Source organism: Trichechus manatus, unplaced genomic scaffold (assembly GCF_000243295.1).
Source record: "Trichechus manatus latirostris isolate Lorelei unplaced genomic scaffold, TriManLat1.0 scaffold00167, whole genome shotgun sequence".
In the NCBI taxonomy this organism is placed as follows: Eukaryota; Metazoa; Chordata; class Mammalia; order Sirenia; family Trichechidae; genus Trichechus; species Trichechus manatus.
This window is the reverse complement of record NW_004444103.1, coordinates 2,630,860-2,649,771: the sequence shown is the minus strand read 5'-3', so window position 1 is coordinate 2,649,771 and position 18,912 is coordinate 2,630,860. Positions and strand designations below refer to the sequence as shown.

Here is an 18,912-nt window from a genome sequence, read left to right as displayed (position 1 = left end):
CCACCAGCAGTGCATAAGAGTTCCCATCTCCCCGCAGCCCCTTCAACATTTGTTATTTCCAGTGTTTTTGATTCGTGCCAGTAATGCCGGGGTGGATAGTATCTCATTGTGGTTTTAATTTTCATTTCTCTAATGGCTAGTGATCACGAGCATTTCCTCATCTCCCTTCTACTTTTTGAAACTGAATTTGAGAATAAGAATTGAGAATTGATTTATGTACAGGATGTAATCTTAATTAAATTCACTCTGCAAACAAGTTTTTATTATATGGACATTATTTAAAAAGTAGAATATGTTGATAAGCATGCAGAAGAAAATAAAAATCTCCTAATGTCAACACCCAGATATTCATATTTTTTGCTGTTTTAAATATTTAACATCCTCATTCTGACCAAGAGAGAAATAAGAGTTGGCACCAAAACTGGCAGAACATTGCTCTCAACAAATACATTATAGGAAAATGTACTTTGTAAAGTACATTGCAAATAGTTGCAAAAAACCATATGAGATCTGTATATTCATATAAACTCCTTGAGGGTAAAAGCCATGCCTTATTCATTTTTTCATTCAAAGCAGACACTCAGTAAATGTTTGTGAACAAATACATGTTTTATCAGAACCTCAATCCTCAATTTTTTTCTTTTCTATGTAGAGCTAGCATTTATTAGAAAGGCATTTCTTATTGGCATCATGGAATCAACAATGACCCTTCCAAGAATCACAGAAATTTAATAGAACCATCTGATAAGGAGTTAATAAAAGCTGTCTTTTATATAATGGGAAACCCTGGTGCCATAGTGGTTAAGACGTTGACAGGTCGAATCCACCAGGCACCCATTAGAAACCTATGGAAACCCATTGTGCTACCACAGCTCCTAATAAAAACATATCACAATATAAAGTAGATGAAGTTCAACTTTATCCTGTCCCTTCGAGGTCCCAGATGCTTCCATGCTGCCCTCTTAGCTCACTAGCAAGGATCTCACACTAAGAAGTAGGGTCCTGCTAAAGCAGTGGGAAAAAACCTTGGGCTTTAAAGTTTATTAGACTTCTTGGTTTCAAATGCCAGCACTGATACCTATTAAAACTACTAGCATTGAGTCTATTCTGGCTCACAGTGCCTCTATAGGACAGAGTAGAACTGCCCCAAAGGGTTTCCAAGGCAGTAAACTTCATGGAAGTGACTGCCACATCTTTCTCCCGTGGAGCAGCTGGTGGGTTCAAACCGCTGACCTTTCGGTTTGCAGCCAAGCATTTCACCACTGTGCCACCAGGGCTTCTTGATACCTATTAGTTGGATAAGATCATCAAGTTACCTGACTTCACCATGCCTCAGTTGCTTCACCTATAAAATGGGAAAGTTAAAAATGGTTGTCTTACTAGGTTGTTAAGAGGTTTAAATGAGCTAAAGTTTGCAAAGCAGTATAGTCCCTTGAACAAAATATGCTCTGGTCTCTTGGCTACTATGTCATCATCTGTATAAATGTATAAAGAGACAAGATATCACAAGTATAGAATCAAAAAAAAAAAAAAAAAAAAACCCATTGCTGTCAAGTCAATTCTGACTCATAGCGACCCTACAGGACAGAGTAGAACTGCTGCATATACAGTTTCCAAAGAGTGGCTGGTGGATTCGAACTGCCAACCTTTTGGTTAGCAGCCAAGCTGTTCACTACTGTGGCATCAGGGCTCCATCACAAGTACAGAGTGCTGTTCAAATTTTCCATGTTTAATCCTTTGGAAAAGTGTTTTTTTTTAAATAGTTTGTTGACTAGAATTATAAATGCACTTCAAATCTCATTTGCTAGCACTGTAAGATTTGATGCAAACTTTTTAAAAAATGAAATATAAAATGTTATTTAAGGCAGAGTAGCATGAAGGGAGTGTCATTATAGCATAATGTATTTCAGCTATGAGAAATTTTCTGTAGTTTCCTGGAAAATGTCATGGTGAATTAATTATACACTAATGGACTCACCTTCTTGAAAGTCAGTAGTTGTAAATAACTTTTGTTAAGGTCGCATGTACATAAACACTTCGCTCTAACTATATGCAGAAAGTGGAAATGAAGATTATTTACTTCTCAGAATATTATATATTTCAAATTAGACAGTTGATAAAGTTGCACTGTGTCCCTGAAGAAGACTGACTAAAGAAGACCTCTCTTGGTCATTTATATAAAGTGAATGGTGTAAGCATTTAGCACTACGTAACAGTGGTGGATCTTTTCTGGTTATTATATTTCAGCGTTTGTGGTAGTGTTTACATTAGTTTTATTAAGATTTGCTACTCCCTGAGGGGACATCACAACCTCAGTATTAGTGGTCTTCTGGACTGTAAATCATCAAACTTCTCTCATAGTCATCATCGAAGTATCTACCTCAATATTTTTTTAAATGAGACCCATGAACTTCAAATGGGTGTGGTGGATGTATCAATGTGCATTCATGACATGCTTTTGTCATGAGTTGGGTTAAACTGTACTAAGCTCTAGGTTTGTGGGAAATAACTGTGTGAAACCTAGTGTCATCTCAGGTAATTGTGACATTTTCTCTACTAGTAATCATGAATCACTTCTCCCTCCATTCATATTGTTACTCATATTTCATGAAGCTAAGACTGGACCTTCTCCCTCAGGACAGACTGCCCTTCTTCCAAGGCGAGTACTTAGAGCAGCAAAGGTAGAAGGAGACTCACACCTTGCTCTGGCATCTGCTCCAAGTTTGGTGATTACTAGAGAGGCTTGTCACCGCCAAAGAGTTGTCATATTCTCCTTTTTTGTACCTCTCCTTGTCCATGTCTTTCTTTTTTTTTTTTTTTTTTTTTGCTTTTCTGTCTCCAGTTTTTCTTCATGACATTCAGTGTATTAATTACTACTCTTTCAGTACTTCCTCCACAAGACCTGTCAATTCATATGTATTCACTCTTCCTGGAAGGATGAGAGGATAAACCAGAGGACTTTGTCAGCTAAGGTTTCCAATGCTTTCACATCTTACAGTGTGAAGTACACTTGATTTTGAAAAATACAACCTAATTTGTTGTAAATGGAAAATTTCAAAAAGTTTACTGAGTTCTTCTGTAGATTAGGTCCAGGACTTAAAACTGTATTGTATCTTATTACATCTCATTACATCTTAAAGTTTGCTAAATTTAAGGGCTAGAGGTTATCACAGGAATGAACTTCCTGAAGGCAGTGAAAACACCTTCTTCTGCATGCAAAAAGTGCCTGAACTCAAGTAGGTATTCAGTAGATAACAAGTGAACGTTAAAAATAAGTTTTTAAACAAGAACGTTTATCGCTCCCTTGTTAAGGAGAGTTGGGGGCCTGGTGGTACAGTGGTTAAGAGCTTGGCTACTAACCAAAAGGTCAGCAGTTCCAATCTACCAGCCACTGCTTGGAAGCCTTATGGGGCAGTTCTGCTATATCCTATAGGGTCACTAAGAGTTGGAATCAACTCAACGGCAAGGGGTTATTTTGGAGTTAAGGAGAGCACACCTTCGTTCTTGATACGTGATGATCCTTTGCATTTCTGTAGTACTGTAACACTTGTACTCTATGTGACTTGACATGACCCCAGATTTGTCATAGCCTGGCTCATAGCCAAGGATCTGCAGAACTGGATTCTCCTTCTTGGCCATTGTTCCCTAAAGAATCAGTACCAATGATCCAGATCACATGTAGTTTCCAGAACGGAATTGGGGTGCGTGAAGCAGTCCAAGAGAAAGGAATGGAGCATTAACATAGTTCTGAACTCCCCATAATCAAGGAAATTCTATTTTGTTACTATTTTATTATGTCAGTTGGTAGCATATATTTGATGTCTAAGTATACACTGACCTGGAAAACCATTATTGATTTTCAATCTAGATAATGTGCTTTATAGAGTATATGTCCATCTAATAGCAGCCCTGGTAGTACAGTGGTTAAAACACTCAGCTGCTAACTGAAAGGTTGTCGGTTCGAACTACCAGCTGCTCTGTGGGAGAAAGAGATACGGCAGTCCGCTTCCATAAAGATTTACAGCCCTGGAAACCCTATGGGGCAGTTCTACTCTGTCCTGTAGGGTTGCTATGAGTTGGAATCGACCTGATAGCAATGGGTTTGGTTGGTTTTGGTCCATCTAATAAGAATTAGACTGATTTCAGTAGGAACTATAAGGAAACCTGGAAAATTCAGTGAAAAGTAATCACTTCTTCCGTGGTGGTTACCCTGCTTTGTGGTTGAACACCAAATCCTGTGTATGGAATTGACTAAATTGTTATTTAAAAGACCCAGGGCTACCTGTAGAAGGGCACCCTATAGAAGGGCACCCGTTTAGCAAATTCATAGTCTATATATGAAAGTATAGACTTTTCTCATGAAGGCCTGTTAAAGTACATCTTTGTCCATAAATCCTGTATTTCAGCGTCTAAAAGGTAAGAATCACCTGAAGCTTCATAACATATTACTAAACCGTTGATTATCAATAAACAAAAGGAGTGTCTTTTTTAAAATATGTTTATAATTAAAAAGTAAGTTTAAACTATTAAGCGAATGACTAATAAACTCTTACAGGTTTATAGGGAAGAAAGCAAGGGAGTAAAATTCTGACGGCAAAGAAATATATGTTTCCTTTTGAGTCCCACTTTATATAAATGCTGAATCTTAAAATTTGAAGCATCTACTGATTTTTACTATAAAGGCAAGATGAACTTAAACATAGAAATCCAACGAAAATAATTTATGCTGTTTAAGCAGTAGTTCCCTGGGTATTTTTCAGCTACTAATTTTGTACTTTTCCCAAGCGATTTCTGAGTTTTCTGTGTAGGCATAAAACTTTAATGCATTTTAAAGTCGTTTTCTCTTGGGGAAGAGAATAGTTCATTTTAAGTTATTCACTCTCTAAAAAATGGGATTGATCTTTGGAGAACAAAATCTACAAAGGATATTGCCCAGAATCACATTCTACCTTCTAAAAGTGGACTTGGGATTCATGAGAAGCAAGAATGAGGCAATCCTGTTTCTCCAATGAATACCTCCATTATGTGATGATTTGATAATTTACTGCCATCTGGTGGATATTAGTAGATGTGTCAGTAGATAGAGTAACATCATACAGTCTAGATCTAAATTTGAGTACATTTTCTTATTCTGAATTCATGTTTTTATGCTAATGAAAGTGTTGTCTTCTCATTCTTCCTCCCCCAAAAAAGCCCTCAACCCACTCTAAATAAAAAATATCCCCTCAGTTTTTGCAATGAAAAATCCTAAATCTCTAACTCATATACAGTTATAAAACCAAAAAACCCATTGTTACTGAGTCAATTCCAACTCATAGCGACCCTATAGGACAGAGTAGAACTGCCCCATAAGGTTTCCAAGGAGTGGCTGGTGGATTTGAACTGCCAACCTTTTGGTGAGCATTGAAGCTCTTAGCCACTGTGCCACCCATATACAGTTATACAGGTATTTATTCACATAAAGTGTATATATATTTTTCCTGAAGCATTCATATACCACTGCTGGCATGGCATACATATGCGAAAATTGGTGATACTCAATATGGGATGTAAAATTTAAGTTTTAATTTGTAAGGCAGACCGTTAGATTTGGATGCCCTCCTGTGTTCACAAGATGAACTACAGACTAGTGAAGTTTTTTGGTCCATTCTAAAGTGGTTGCTGGCATATTTTTCACTGAGTCCTTGAAGTAGCTTTTACAGCAGTGAAGATTGGCTGACCTAAGTCAATGCATGCCCTCCTGTAGTGCTCTGTGACTCCAGGTATGCCCTGAAAGCAAATCCCAGATTCTCTGGGCATCATCTTTGATCCTGGAGACTTTTCTCTCCTTCTCCTTTGCAAAATCTATCTGACCTATGAAGACATTATCGTATTACTTTGCTTCATTAGCACTATATCCTAAGATTTTATAGTTTTTCTCTTCCCAGTTGGTCCAAACTACCACTTCATGAATGTATTTTAGAAAAATAGCAGGGCCATCTTTAAAAAGGAAATAAATTTTTGCCACAATTCCCAGCATGAGCTTGAATTCATTTGAAGCAGTCCCTGAACAATTTTTCAAAACATTACTTTTTCAGATGAGACGGACAAATCTAATCCCCTGAAATTATTTGCTTAATCCATTTATGATTGCTAAAGTGGGATTTTTATTAACAAGCCTAAAAAAAAAAAAATACTGATAGTTTTGTTTGTCCTCCAATGTTTTTCTCTGATTTGGAATTTTAAATTATTCTGCAGCTTCTCTGATAGCAAAATCTCTGATTGTTGTTGTTGTTAGGTGCTGTCGAGTTGGTTCTGACTCATAGTGACCCTACTGGACAGGGTAGAACCGCCGCATAGGGTTTCCAAGGAGTTGCAGGTGGATTCAAACAGCTGACCTTTTCGTTAGCAGTCATAGCTGTTAACCACTGTACCACCAGGGCTCCAAATGTCTGATAGGAGGCCATATTTATAAATTTAAATTCTTCTCATCCGAAGTCAGATCCCGAACAAGAGAAATAAGTGATACCCAAACAATAGAAGTAACGAGAACTTGAATATATCCTTTATTCTTTCATTTTAGAAAATGAATTTTTATGCCAGATATATTCAAGACATTGTCCTAGGCAATATAGAAGTGAAGAACTATGGTTCTTATGTTTGTAATTTAATAAAGGAAGTAAGACCCATTCAGAAAAAGTAAGATCCATTCAGAAAAAGTTAAGAGGGCATGAAATCAATGCAATAACAGTGGTAAAACAAAACAGGAAATTGAAAAGGGCACAGATCACTTCAGTAGAGATCAGAGTGGGCATAATGGAGGAGGTAGTATTTGTCCAAAGCCAGAATGGCGAGGCAGGACTTAAGGACATAAAGATAGGAGGGAAAGAAGGCATATTTCAGATATAAGAAATGGTATAAACAAGAGCCCCAAAGTGTGAAATTATAACTTTCTTATCTTCTACTGAAATAAAATACAACAAAATGTTTCCTAGAGTTTGTTTTACTTGTTCAAATCTTGGAGGCTGACGGTTGTATCAACAATTATTTCTTTTTTCTCTGAAGTTTGTAGTTCAGAACCAGAAAATGTTCAAGCTGACCCAGAGAATTACACCAGCCTTCTTGTTACATGGGAGAGACCTCGAGTAGTTTACGATACCATGATCGAGAAGTTTGCTGTCCTTTACCAGCAGTTGGAAGGAGAAGACCAAACCAAGCATGAATTTCTGACAGATGGTTATCAAGACTTGGTAACTATAAAACCAATTGTTTTATATATCAATAGCACAATAATTAGTTTAATTTCCAAGGTAAGAAATCACAAATGATTGTGTATTTTTACATTCAGTTTACTCTAAAAGTGGTAGGAAACACTCTGGTAGGGAGCGGGGGAGGGAGACAGATGCTATACTAAAATATGTCAAACCTTACCTTGAATTACACAATGTTCTTTATTATGTTTTGAATTTTAAGGCGATCATGATTTTGTCAACACCAAAAATATGATCGAGTAAGATCCATACGGAAAGCTTGAAAACTGGAAATCATATAGTATAGCCCCTCTTTACAAATAAAGGGACCTAGAGAACAGTTAGGGGCATTGGTATAGTTCAGTGGTAGGGTTCTCATCTTCTGTATGGGAGACCATGGTCCAATTTCTGGCCAATGCACTTTATGTGCAGCCACCACCCACCTGTCAGTGGAAGCTTCTGAACAGGTTTCAGTGGAACTTCCAGACTAAGATAGACTAGAAAGAAAAGCCTGGCGATCTGCTTCCAAAAATCAGCCAGTGAAAACCCTGTAGATCACAAGAGTCTGATCCACAGCTAATCATGGGGATTGCTCAGGACTGGGACTCATTTTGTTCCATTGTATGTGGGGTCACCAAGAGTCAGGGGCTGACTCCACAGCTGCTAACAACAACACAGTTAAATACCGTAACTAAGATCTCACAGCTGTGGAAAGAGTCAAGCGTCAGGCCTAGAATCTCATTGCCCTCATATGTTGCTTATTGTTTCCCTTATCACACTACACTAGCACAGGAAAAAGAGTAGGGAACTCTGCAAGTTCTTTTCTTTGCATCAAATAACCAGGCAACTGCTTCAAAGTCATGAATGGGTTAGAACTTTGGCAATGTGATATAGGTAATTCTTATGAAAAGATTCCCCCCGTCCTTCCCCCTCAACACACATAAACACAAATTCAAGAAAATAAATATAAATTCCTTCTGTTGCCTGTGCATCTCAACTTGAAGCTTTGCCTTAGCAGAGGAGAGTTGGCCATAGAGTGGAGTGTAGTTGAGATGATCTCATCTGGGTGTGTCTTTGGGAAGGCTGCATAGCTTTCCCCATTGCAAGTGAAAGGACACTAGAACCTGCAGGCAGGCAACTAGTCTTGCAAGCCCTAGGCATTTAAATAAAAACTGTAATCATTATCACGGTGTTTAATCTCATATGAATAAAATGGATAAAAAATTTTAATAAGTTTTTTATTCAGTTGTCTTGGTAGAATATAGAGATACTATGAGCTGGGAAGGTTGTGGGATTTATAAGTATATAATATTTTTCTTTTCATAATTATATGATGAAGATAATAATTCTATCACTGTCTTGCATACATATTGTCAGAATAAAGGAGTAAATTGGTTTTTCAGTGCGTTTTTCACATTGTGCTTCTTATTTGCAAATGCGACACATTTAGTTTGTATAAAATATTAATTTGCAGTTTGGGATAGTCATTTATGAATTTAATGAGTTCTAGTTTATAATAAAACTTTTAAAAACTAAATCTTATGAAAAAGCAAGAAAAAAAAAATTTAGTTTCCCAGCATCTTTGTATAGATATCACAAGCTCAAGTTCACATTGCAGAGGCATTTTCTTAGGTTCATAAAATATAAATATTTTCCATTGACAAATGAAAAAAAGATTTCTAAGAACAGATGTCTAGTATGTTAGTACCACTATGAGAATAACATATTTGTATAATTACTATCATCTGTCTTTTAGGGTGCTGTTCTTAATAATTTACTGCCCAATATGAGCTATGTCCTTCAAATAGTAGCTGTATGCACTAATGGCTTATATGGAAAATACAGTGACCAGCTGATTGTCGACATGCCTTCTGATGACCTTGGTAAGTGCCCGCCTGGTAAACTTTCATATTATCGAAATAAATGAGGCTAGTTTCATTTCTGGATGCACTGGTGCTTTCTCTCTGCCTTTATATTCTTTTGGCCAAAAGGCAAAGTGATTTTCTCTTAAGTCTGGACCACCAGGTAATTTTGTGAAGTATGGAGCCCATTCTCATTCGGCCAATCTGGTGCAGGATCAATAAGTAAATTGACTCTTAATATCGAAGATTGTTATTTGTAAGTAAGAACAGCAAAACATATTTATAATGTTGGTAACGTCATCAAATGAAAACTAGTATGTGAGTACTGAGACTTTTATTTTAAATAATTGAGTTGGTTTCATTTGTTATTTCTTTTCAGCCCCCAAATCATTTTGTAGTAAGTATATGCATGACCCTAGCATCATGTGAGGTACTTTGAAATATCTATACAAAGCATCTCAACAGCTTATCTGAAATAACTTTATCTACTTTCTATAATTTGGGGAGCTTACCTCATCGTTGATTTGCCAGTACTGTTTCATACACAAACACACAAAAAATTGTTTCTAACTGTATTTTATTTGCATGCGTCTTCTCTAAGTATTATGGGAAAATCTTTTGATCTCAAGCATATGCAATAATTGAATTCCCTTGTGGTTTATTGAGAAAATAAAAGCTGAGCATCGTAATCCGACAAATTATATAATTGAATTAGAGTTTTCCTTTTGTCGATACACAGTTTTAAAGTAATAGAATGAAAGTATGTGTGTGTGTGTGCGTGTGCGTGTGTGTGTTTGCATACAGACAGACATACATGCATACATAGATAAATGTAAAATATTATTTGGTCATTGCTAGCATAATACTACCCATTGAAATTTTTACAAGATTTTAGTGCAAATGAATGGTTACAAATTATATAGTTTTATGTATGGAAGGAAAACTGATGTATACTGGTTTGCCCTTGTGGTCTAAATGAGTATAGTAGGGTCTTTAATCCAGTATGAGCTTAAATAAAATGTATGTTCATTGATCACCTCTCCATAGTTGTTCAGACTAGTTGAATGTTTAAGTTGGAGAATGTACCTGTCAGAGCATAAGACATTAGATGTGAGAATATGTATCCTTCCAAACCACAGCCTATAAAACTTACCAAGATGTCTCCCAAGTTAAAAAGTTGATAGCTAATGATTGTTACTATTATCGTGATAGCTATATCATTATTTAATAATAATTCTTATGACCTCCATATGGGATACGTTTTTCCTATTGCCATCACTTAGCATTGTTTTCCAAAATCAGGTTAATTTTAGATGAAAAGCTCTAAGCCTTAATAAAAGGCGAGTATTAAATTAACTGACCATGGTTATAACTGTATCATATCATGCTCCTCCACTGAAGATCAGCCTTCGCCTAAGTTCCCTGTATTGATCACCTAGAAAATGACATCTGTAGCAATGCAACATTGACCATGTTGGCCAATATCATATGTGATTTGATTAAATATGACATATAAGAAATATACTCTATCCTTATGTGTGTGTTTAACAATACAGATTATATTGAACATATTCCTTTAATTTTACTATCCTGGATTTACTTATACCAGTCTAATTTAAATATATAAAACAATTTTTCAGAAATTTAGAAAAAAATAAAATACACGTTTAGCTGTTTCTTTTACGCTCTTGATTACCAGGCCAGAATTTTAAACCTTCTGCATATCGTTTTGTTCTTTTTTTTTTTTTTTTTGAGAAGCTTATTGCATATGAAAAATGAGATCAAAATCTGTTTTTCACAGAAGTGATTTCTGAATGATCCTTTTAGATTGAGTCTATTGGCACAAAGTACAAGATTTTTGTATCATTTGTAGTACTTTCACATTTGTTCAAAATAATAAATATTCTAACTTAATTTCTATTACTTATTCAAAGGATTGGGACGCTATTGAACATTGTAATACTAAGATGCTAGTTTGAACACATCATTTAATCTCCATGGACGTCTGAGTCCCTTTAAGTATTCTGTACAGCAATGATTTTCTAGTAAAAGATGGCATTTTATTTAATGTTTTGATATATACCTTTAAAAGCCAAGAGTTTTTTTTTTTAAAAAAAACTTCAGGTAGATTATTCCTTAATTATTTCTATCAAAAATTCTTCCATCAAAAGCCAATTTAACCAAAATTTGTGGTCTTCCTATTCTTTATAAAGAAAATATTAGTTCTCTTAGAGCCCATTCTTTCTGATTTTAAAGGCTGCAGTAGCATTTCAATTCATATATTTGCAATTCTGTATTGAAATTGTATTATCTTAAATATTGTTTCTATGGCAACTATATCACAGTAAAAATCTTGACAACAGTACTATCTTGTGGTTTGTAGTGATAGTACTGACAAGATTTGTGACTTTTGTGATTGATGTGGCTTTTGAGTTTGCCGTTTACTTTATGATTTTTATTATTAGTACCATTTCGTCCTGTTAATCGTATTGTTCCATTTTCTTAGTAACATTGTAGTATACCTCATTTAATTATTTTAGTATTATTTAGTATGTGTTGTTTTCTAAATGCTGTATTATTGCTTTTGTTTAAAAAAATGAAGGAGGTAATTTATAAATGCCCTCATTCTTTCTATTATAGAGTTCAAATAGTCTAATAAAGATCTGTGAAGGAAAATTCAATTTTCCAAATTGTGTATTTAACTTTGGCTGATTTGGTTAATTTATGTCAATGTAAATGTTGTTGTTACGGTGGCGCAGTGGTTAAGAGCTTCGCTGCTAACCAAAAGGTCAGCAATTCAAATCCACCAGCTGCTCCTTGGAAACCCTATGGGGGCAGTTCTGCTCTGTCCTACTGGGTCACTATGAGTGAGAATTGACTCGATGGCAGCAGGTTTGGTTTTGGGTTTGGTTATGTGCAACATTATCACCATAAACTGATGCCCATGAGGTCTTATTTTAAATTGTTAGTTTAAAATAAATGCAAAAATTTATATTCTGAAACAAATAATTTAAATTAGTCAATGAAATCTTATTGTTAAGAAATGTATATTCTTTTAAAAGACTTTGTAGAAAAGTATATTTATGAATAAACAATTCATAAATATATTTATTTCATTGAAACTAAGGTAATTGTATTCATTTCTCTTCTGTCATGTAGAGATAATTATTGTACAGTTACAGAGGATGTTATTTAAATACATATTTAGGGTCTTAATAATTAAATGCGTAGCGAATTAGATCCACACATGCGCCCGTTACTGTGTGTTTTCAGTTGTAAAACAATTGTCTTTGTTAAATCACTGTACATCTCTCCTTTGTCTGCCTGTATCATCCTGTGCTATTGGTGTTATTATGTAATGATATTTAAGATCATAGTCTGAAGTGATTGCAGTCTGCATTGCTTTTACCTTTTGCCCTGTGAAACTTGGCTTACCTTCAAACAATTAAATAAGCCTTGCTTGCCAACCTTCATCAGTGTTGCTTTTTTGTGTTTTTGAGTGTTAATGTGTTATTAGCATGTTATTTTAGAATATCTAGCGTTCCGTGTGCCCAAAAACAAAACCAGAATGAGCCAATATAGCCTTTGTTTCATTATTACACAAATGTAAATTTTAAGCATTCATGCAAAAAAAAAAAAAAAATTAAAGAAGATATTGAGTCTTCACTATCAGTTAGACTTTTTTGTAGCCTTCATGGAATCTGTTTTGATGAAGTGAGAAGATCCTACAAGCCAGTATAATTTTTAAACTCTTTAATATACCAGTGGGGCCTGAGTCAGACCAGTAGCTGCTTAAACACCACTGTTAGGAGGAAGCAGCAGAACAAGTGGTCCCCAATATGCGACTTGGTGCCAGTCAGCAGAGCCAGACTTTGGGTGTCATGGTCTTGGATTTCTAGAACCAAAAGTATGGCTTCAGAATCTCTAGAAAGATAGAAACAGTCTTCCAAAAGTTATTTTATTTCAAAATAGTTATGGGGAGACTCAGTAAAAGATTTCTAAAATATTTTGGTCAGGAGATATTGAAGTATTCCTGAGCAGGCACAGAATTTCAGTTAATTCAAATTATCTGAGTGCAATAGGAAACCAGAATGAAGATTCTTCCTGCGAAGTAGACTGATACCAATATGAAGGCACCCATACTTGGCATAATCACCCATGAGAGTGCCATGAAACAAAAAGTTCTCGGAAGCTGCTTGGGCCCACACATACTACCCATTAGGCTTAAAGGGGGCCCAAAGAAAACTTCTTACTGCAGTAAACAGCAAAGCCAGTTTTAGTAGAACTCATTGGTACACTTTAAGAGTTATGGTTGGCCAAGATCACGTATTTGAACATAATAGAAACTGTAATCCATATATTTAGTTTATGCTCTGGTAAGAGGGTAAAAATAAACACAATACACACTGAGAATATTGAAAGAAGAGGAAATTAGACTTCAATGTGATAATTATGCATACCCCACCCAGCCCTGGCAATTAAATAAGAAAATAGCCTTTTCCCATTAAAAGTACGTTGAAGTACAATGTTTTTATTTTACAACACCTCCGAAAACATGTTAAAGAGAATGGACTGTTGTTAAGATTTTTTTTTTTTTCCTGTAGCCTCCTTAACAGAAAGTTACAGTAGGATAATTTTGTGGCACTAATAGGTATTTGATTATGATTTACCACTAATAGATTTTCGAGTTTTAGCATTAAAGTATTTTAAAAGTACATAAAAATTGACCATTTAAAAGCATTTCCAATAAATCTGAGTATCGTCTCAAATGCTAAATTTGAAGAATTTTACGTGCTTGAACTTCTCTAATTGTGGTATTTAGAATATCATATTAAAGGTTCTTATTTGTCACAGTTTAGAGACATCTCATTTTTAAATTCACATTTATTGGTTTCCTTGGAGGTTATGGAGATGCAAGGGTTTGAGACATTGAAATTACTTTAGTATGGAAACATAGAAATTAAAAAGTATGAAGAGCAGTGGGTGAAAAAGGGCTTTCATGGGACAAAAGTAGAAAAAGGAGAAATTAATGATTCAAATAAAAATTTTCAAACTCCTTTCTGGTCAATTTTAACAAGAAAAAAATACTTGAGAGTTAAAATTTAAGACCGTGATTGTTTCTAGCGAGTATTGTCATTTTTATAGCAGAGAAAATTGTTTAGGGTAAGTAATGTTGAAACAGCTAAGAAGTCAAGAGTATTAACTTTATCTAAATCCCCCCGGGGGCTGGGTCGACTTATAAATTTATTTGACTTCTCTTCTGAAATGAATTTATGGATGTAACTGCATTTTATGGTTTTATGTTGCTTAATACCTGGAAATTTTCTGATAAAAATAGCTCAAGTAAGTTTGTCTGTATTGCAAAACAGGCCTGGACTTGATAAACATTTAATGTTAGTTACAGTTACGCCTTTGAAATTTTTAGCAAATTTGCATTTCCTTTGGGGGCATGTAAAGGCATAAAACTTAGATCACAAGCGTCATTGGGACAGTGAAGAACATGAACTTTGCAGATGGAGAAAGATTCTGTAAAAGTATAGGAATAAAAGGAGCGTCATCATAATGCTCAAGCCCTCACTATCACTTTGTCTACCATCTTCCCAGTGACCTAGTCAGCTCAGATAAAGACTCAGGAAAAATTCTCCTCTGGCCCCTCAGTAATTTGGCAGTGTGACTAGATCCTTTGTTGGTGAGAGATAGCTAGGTCTTTCCTAATATTCCTGACAGGTCCTGTGGTAGCATTGAGATATCTAGGTATAGAAATATATTGATTCTGATCTGTTGGGGAAAACAGACTTGAATGATCCTGGTCATCTCATTTTTTGCATAGACAGCATTACCTCAGTTCCCTGGGGAGAATGTTTGGGAATCACACTGCTCAGTCCTTCCCACTGCCAGCCCAGGATGGGACCTGCTGGAAGGAACCCAGTCACTCTCCATTGACCTGGTGCAGCACCCCATATATAAACAGATATGAACCCAAATCCGAAGAATGCAAAGGATTATTTTTTCCTCAGAAGAGGAACTTAAGGAAGAGGTATCTGAATAAGAAGATAGAACCCCCCAAGTCTACAGAAAATCCCTGGCATTTTCCCAGCTATGCTTTTTTTTTTTTTTTTAAAGTCCTCCTTAGGCTGAAAGTAACTACACCCATGAGAAATTATTTAGGTTGCTTTACACTTAGTTATTTCAGCCTTATTGTCCCCCTCTCCTTTTTTAGCTATATTCAGACTTGGAGTGGGAGTGAGCAAGGGATTTAGAGTGGAGAGAAAGATCAAGATTTTGAATGCAGTTACATATAGGTGTGTGTGGTGTTATAGAGAGTTTAGTATTGTGTTGAAAACTAAAATTTGAAATTTTTATTTTGAGATATTCTGCATTTTCAAAGCTAACAATTTTTATTTTCTTTTTCCTCTTTTCATCCAAAGGTAAACCCATAGACTGAAATATTGAATAAAATTTTTAATAATTTTGTTTTTAATTTTATAGAACTTGACCCCTTTCCTGAATTAATTGGAACTGAAGAAGTAATCAAGGTATCGTAGTGATTTTTATATTCAGACCTTAAAGTATTTTGAATGATCAGTTGGGATTCAAATGTTGTTGCATTATTCTGTGTTTGTGGGGTGAGTTGCTGATAGTTATGTAATTTATATACATGATTATTTTATGGACAAGCTGGAAGACACTTTGATTAGTATAATACAAAATAACAAAAAGATAGAAAAAGCTTAGTGATAATGAATAAAACAATGTACTTTAAAAATAATTATAGGTATGAACTATAGCTATAAATTAGAATTTTTTCAATGTTCAAACTTTTCTAAAAGACTAAAATAATATTTGACCAATTTTTAATATTGCTAGTTTGTTTATAAATAACTTAACCAATGATTAATAGTTTGATAACAAATATGAGTCAAAATATAAATTATATACCTTCTTTTACCCATATAATTTGATTATTTGTGTTTAGATGATTCTATTCATATCGTATCTGTTCCTAGCACAGTGTCCTCCAAGTGAATAGGTACTTAAGGAATACCTACTAATTTTAACGTCTTAACTTTAAAATAGAAAGAAAATGATGTATCTTATATTAATTACATTCTAAGCTCAAATACACTGTTCATTTCTCAATACACCTTCTCCTTACTTATCGACTATCTCATTTTCTGACATTTCACATTGATGACAATAGTAAAAAATTTACTTTTGAACTATTTTGCACATTAATGACATCTAGCAGTAACAGATGCCGAGGTGCAAGGCAAGAGTAACACTGGCTTTGATGATTAAGGTTATGTGTCAACTTGGCTGGCCATGATTCTCAGTGGTTTGGCAGTTATGTAATGGTGTAATTTGGAAGTTGTATAATGATGTAGTCATCCTCCATTTTGTGATCTGATGTGGTCATCCTACATTTTCACATAATACGGATTTTGCATAACAACCTAGTCTTTTGGAACTTAACCATGTCAATAAGTGAGGAGAGGGTGTATATCTTTTTCTTCCTTCATTTTACTATAAGCAGTAAGGAGAAACTGTGCCACCCCTTTAAGATCTTGCTTAGAAATCTTCTCAGCCAAATATATAAGTTCATCACTTACAAGCTCTACTTTCCACAAAACAATCAAGTGTAATTCACACAAGTCCTTTGCTACTTTATAACAATGATTGTCTTTCCTCCAGTGTTCACTAGCATGTTCATCATTTCCTTTTAAAGCTTCACCAGAAGTACATTTAATGCTCACATTTCTTGCAACATTCTGTTCATCACAATAGAAGCTTTCTCTATAGGATTCCTCATTTCTTTCTGAGCCCTCATCAGAATCACCCTTAATGTCCATAATTCTATCAACAATCTCTTCAAGGCAATGTAGATTCTTACTATCAAGTACATTACTAGCCTCTGCTCATTTCTCAATTCCAAAACCACTTTCACATTTTAGCTATTGGTTAGAGTAGCACCCCCCACTCTCTGGTACCAAATTGTACCTTAGTTACCTAGTGCTGCCGTAATAAAAATATACCACAAGTAAGTGACTTTAAAGAACAGTAATTTATTATCTCATGGTTTGAGAGACTAAAAGTATGGAGTAGGATTAATGAATGGAATGTTTCTTTAATCTGGGTCTATTAATTCCTTGAAGTTGTGTGTTAAATCTGTATGTGATGAATGACCATTTTTCTGGGGCATTGATCCATTGCCTTAATCAGATTTTAATAGGTATCTGGACTTTATCAAGTTTAAAATATGCTAGAATAGAACAATAGAAGGATGTGTGTGTGTAGTCCCCCCACCCCCGCAAAAAAAAAAAAAAAACCCAACAGAAGAAGAGGTGAATAGATTATATTTTAAGAAAAATTTTATGGAAATCTACATACCTTACGGTAGGAGTGTATTCATGTGGGGAAAAATAAAGCAAAGAGGAAGAGAAATTATATTACTGTGGGAGTCAATAGAGATTGTTAAATCATACAGAGAAAAAAATATGACATGTCTTTTAGGAACTTTAGCAGTGAAGGGGAGAAGAGAAGTATAATGACAGCTGAAAGCTGAATTAGAGGGGGTTTTTAAATATATTCCTCTTAAATAGGAAAGATATGAGTTCATTTAAACTGATGAGACTAACCCATTTGAGAGAACAACATTAAAAATGCAATAGAGAATACTCGCTTGCGTTCAGTTCCCAATAATATGATATGGACTAGATTTAACATACAGATGTAAGAATTAGCTTTGGAAAGGAGGGGAAACAACAACTCTTCAGTTACAACAGGACGAAAGGGGCAAGGGTGGATTTGGTTTAATGTGAGGAAAAAGCGTGGTTTTGTCTGGTGGCTTCTATTTTCTCTGTACCTAAAGAGGAAGGGCATCTGCAGATAATAAGGGGAGAGGATGGGGAAATGGAGATCTGAAGAGAGCAGAAAAAAGTTAGAAAGTGTGTGGAGCGGTACTGGAAAACTAGAAATATACCCAGATTTTCAAAACTTATGAAGGGTTCAGAAACTCCATATTGCTAAGCTTAACCATCGATCCTTAGCAAAACTCTAGATCAGATTATAAAGCAAATGTTTGTGAGAACTTCTAAGGAAAGAAGGGATAGCTGAGCATCAAAAAACTTTTCAGCAAGGGCAAATCAAGGCAAATTGTTCTTATTTCCTTCCACATGAGATTTTTAGGTTTGTAGATTAGGGGAGTAGTTTATTCAAGAAATTATTTGGCAGAATCTCTCTAGTAGTCTTAGTGAACAAGATATCAAACAAAACGCAAAATTTCATGAGGAAGCACTGACCACTAGTAAAGAAATTTGTCTCAGAAAAAGAAGAGCCATTTTGACCGTGTCCATGAGCACACATGGCTTAAGATTCAGATTCTTTCTACTGATACTGGCCAAATTTTCATTGACTAATCTGTACTTGGCACTTTTTTCTTCATTTAATATACATGGCCTGAAGAACTATATCTAATAGATAACAGTGCTACAAATTGTTGGATATGAGGATACTGAAAAAAATCATATCCCATGTGGACCTAAAAAATGATATTTTGATATCTTTGGGAATTTAGTTTCTTAAACATATGATTAGATGTATTATAATGCGTCCAGTTTTCTACAAGACACACAAAGCATGGGTTGACCTCTAGCAAGAATGTTCCTAGGCTATTATAGTGACTATGTGTGATTAAAGCCTGTTTTAGTTGTTAGGTGCTGTCGAGTCAATTTTGACTCATAGCAACCCCATGTGACAAAGTAGAACCGCCCCACAGGGTTTTTCTAGGCTGTGATCTTTACAGAAGTAGATCACCAGGTCTT

The 18,912-nt window shown here is 35.1% G+C and overlaps 1 protein-coding gene across 3 annotated transcripts in view; it reads left to right on the top strand.

Annotated features, from left to right (window-relative positions):
• PTPRZ1 (protein tyrosine phosphatase receptor type Z1) overlaps positions 1-18,912 on the top strand; it is a 128,082-nt gene that overhangs the window by 57,044 nt on the left and 52,126 nt on the right. For all 3 annotated transcript variants that reach the window (XM_023740906.1, XM_023740905.1, XM_023740904.1), the window contains exons 8-10: positions 7,045-7,229; positions 8,986-9,112; positions 15,581-15,627. In XM_023740906.1, coding sequence (XP_023596674.1) covers positions 7,045-7,229; positions 8,986-9,112; positions 15,581-15,627 — 359 coding nt within the window. The remainder of the gene's footprint in view (positions 1-7,044; positions 7,230-8,985; positions 9,113-15,580; positions 15,628-18,912) is intronic.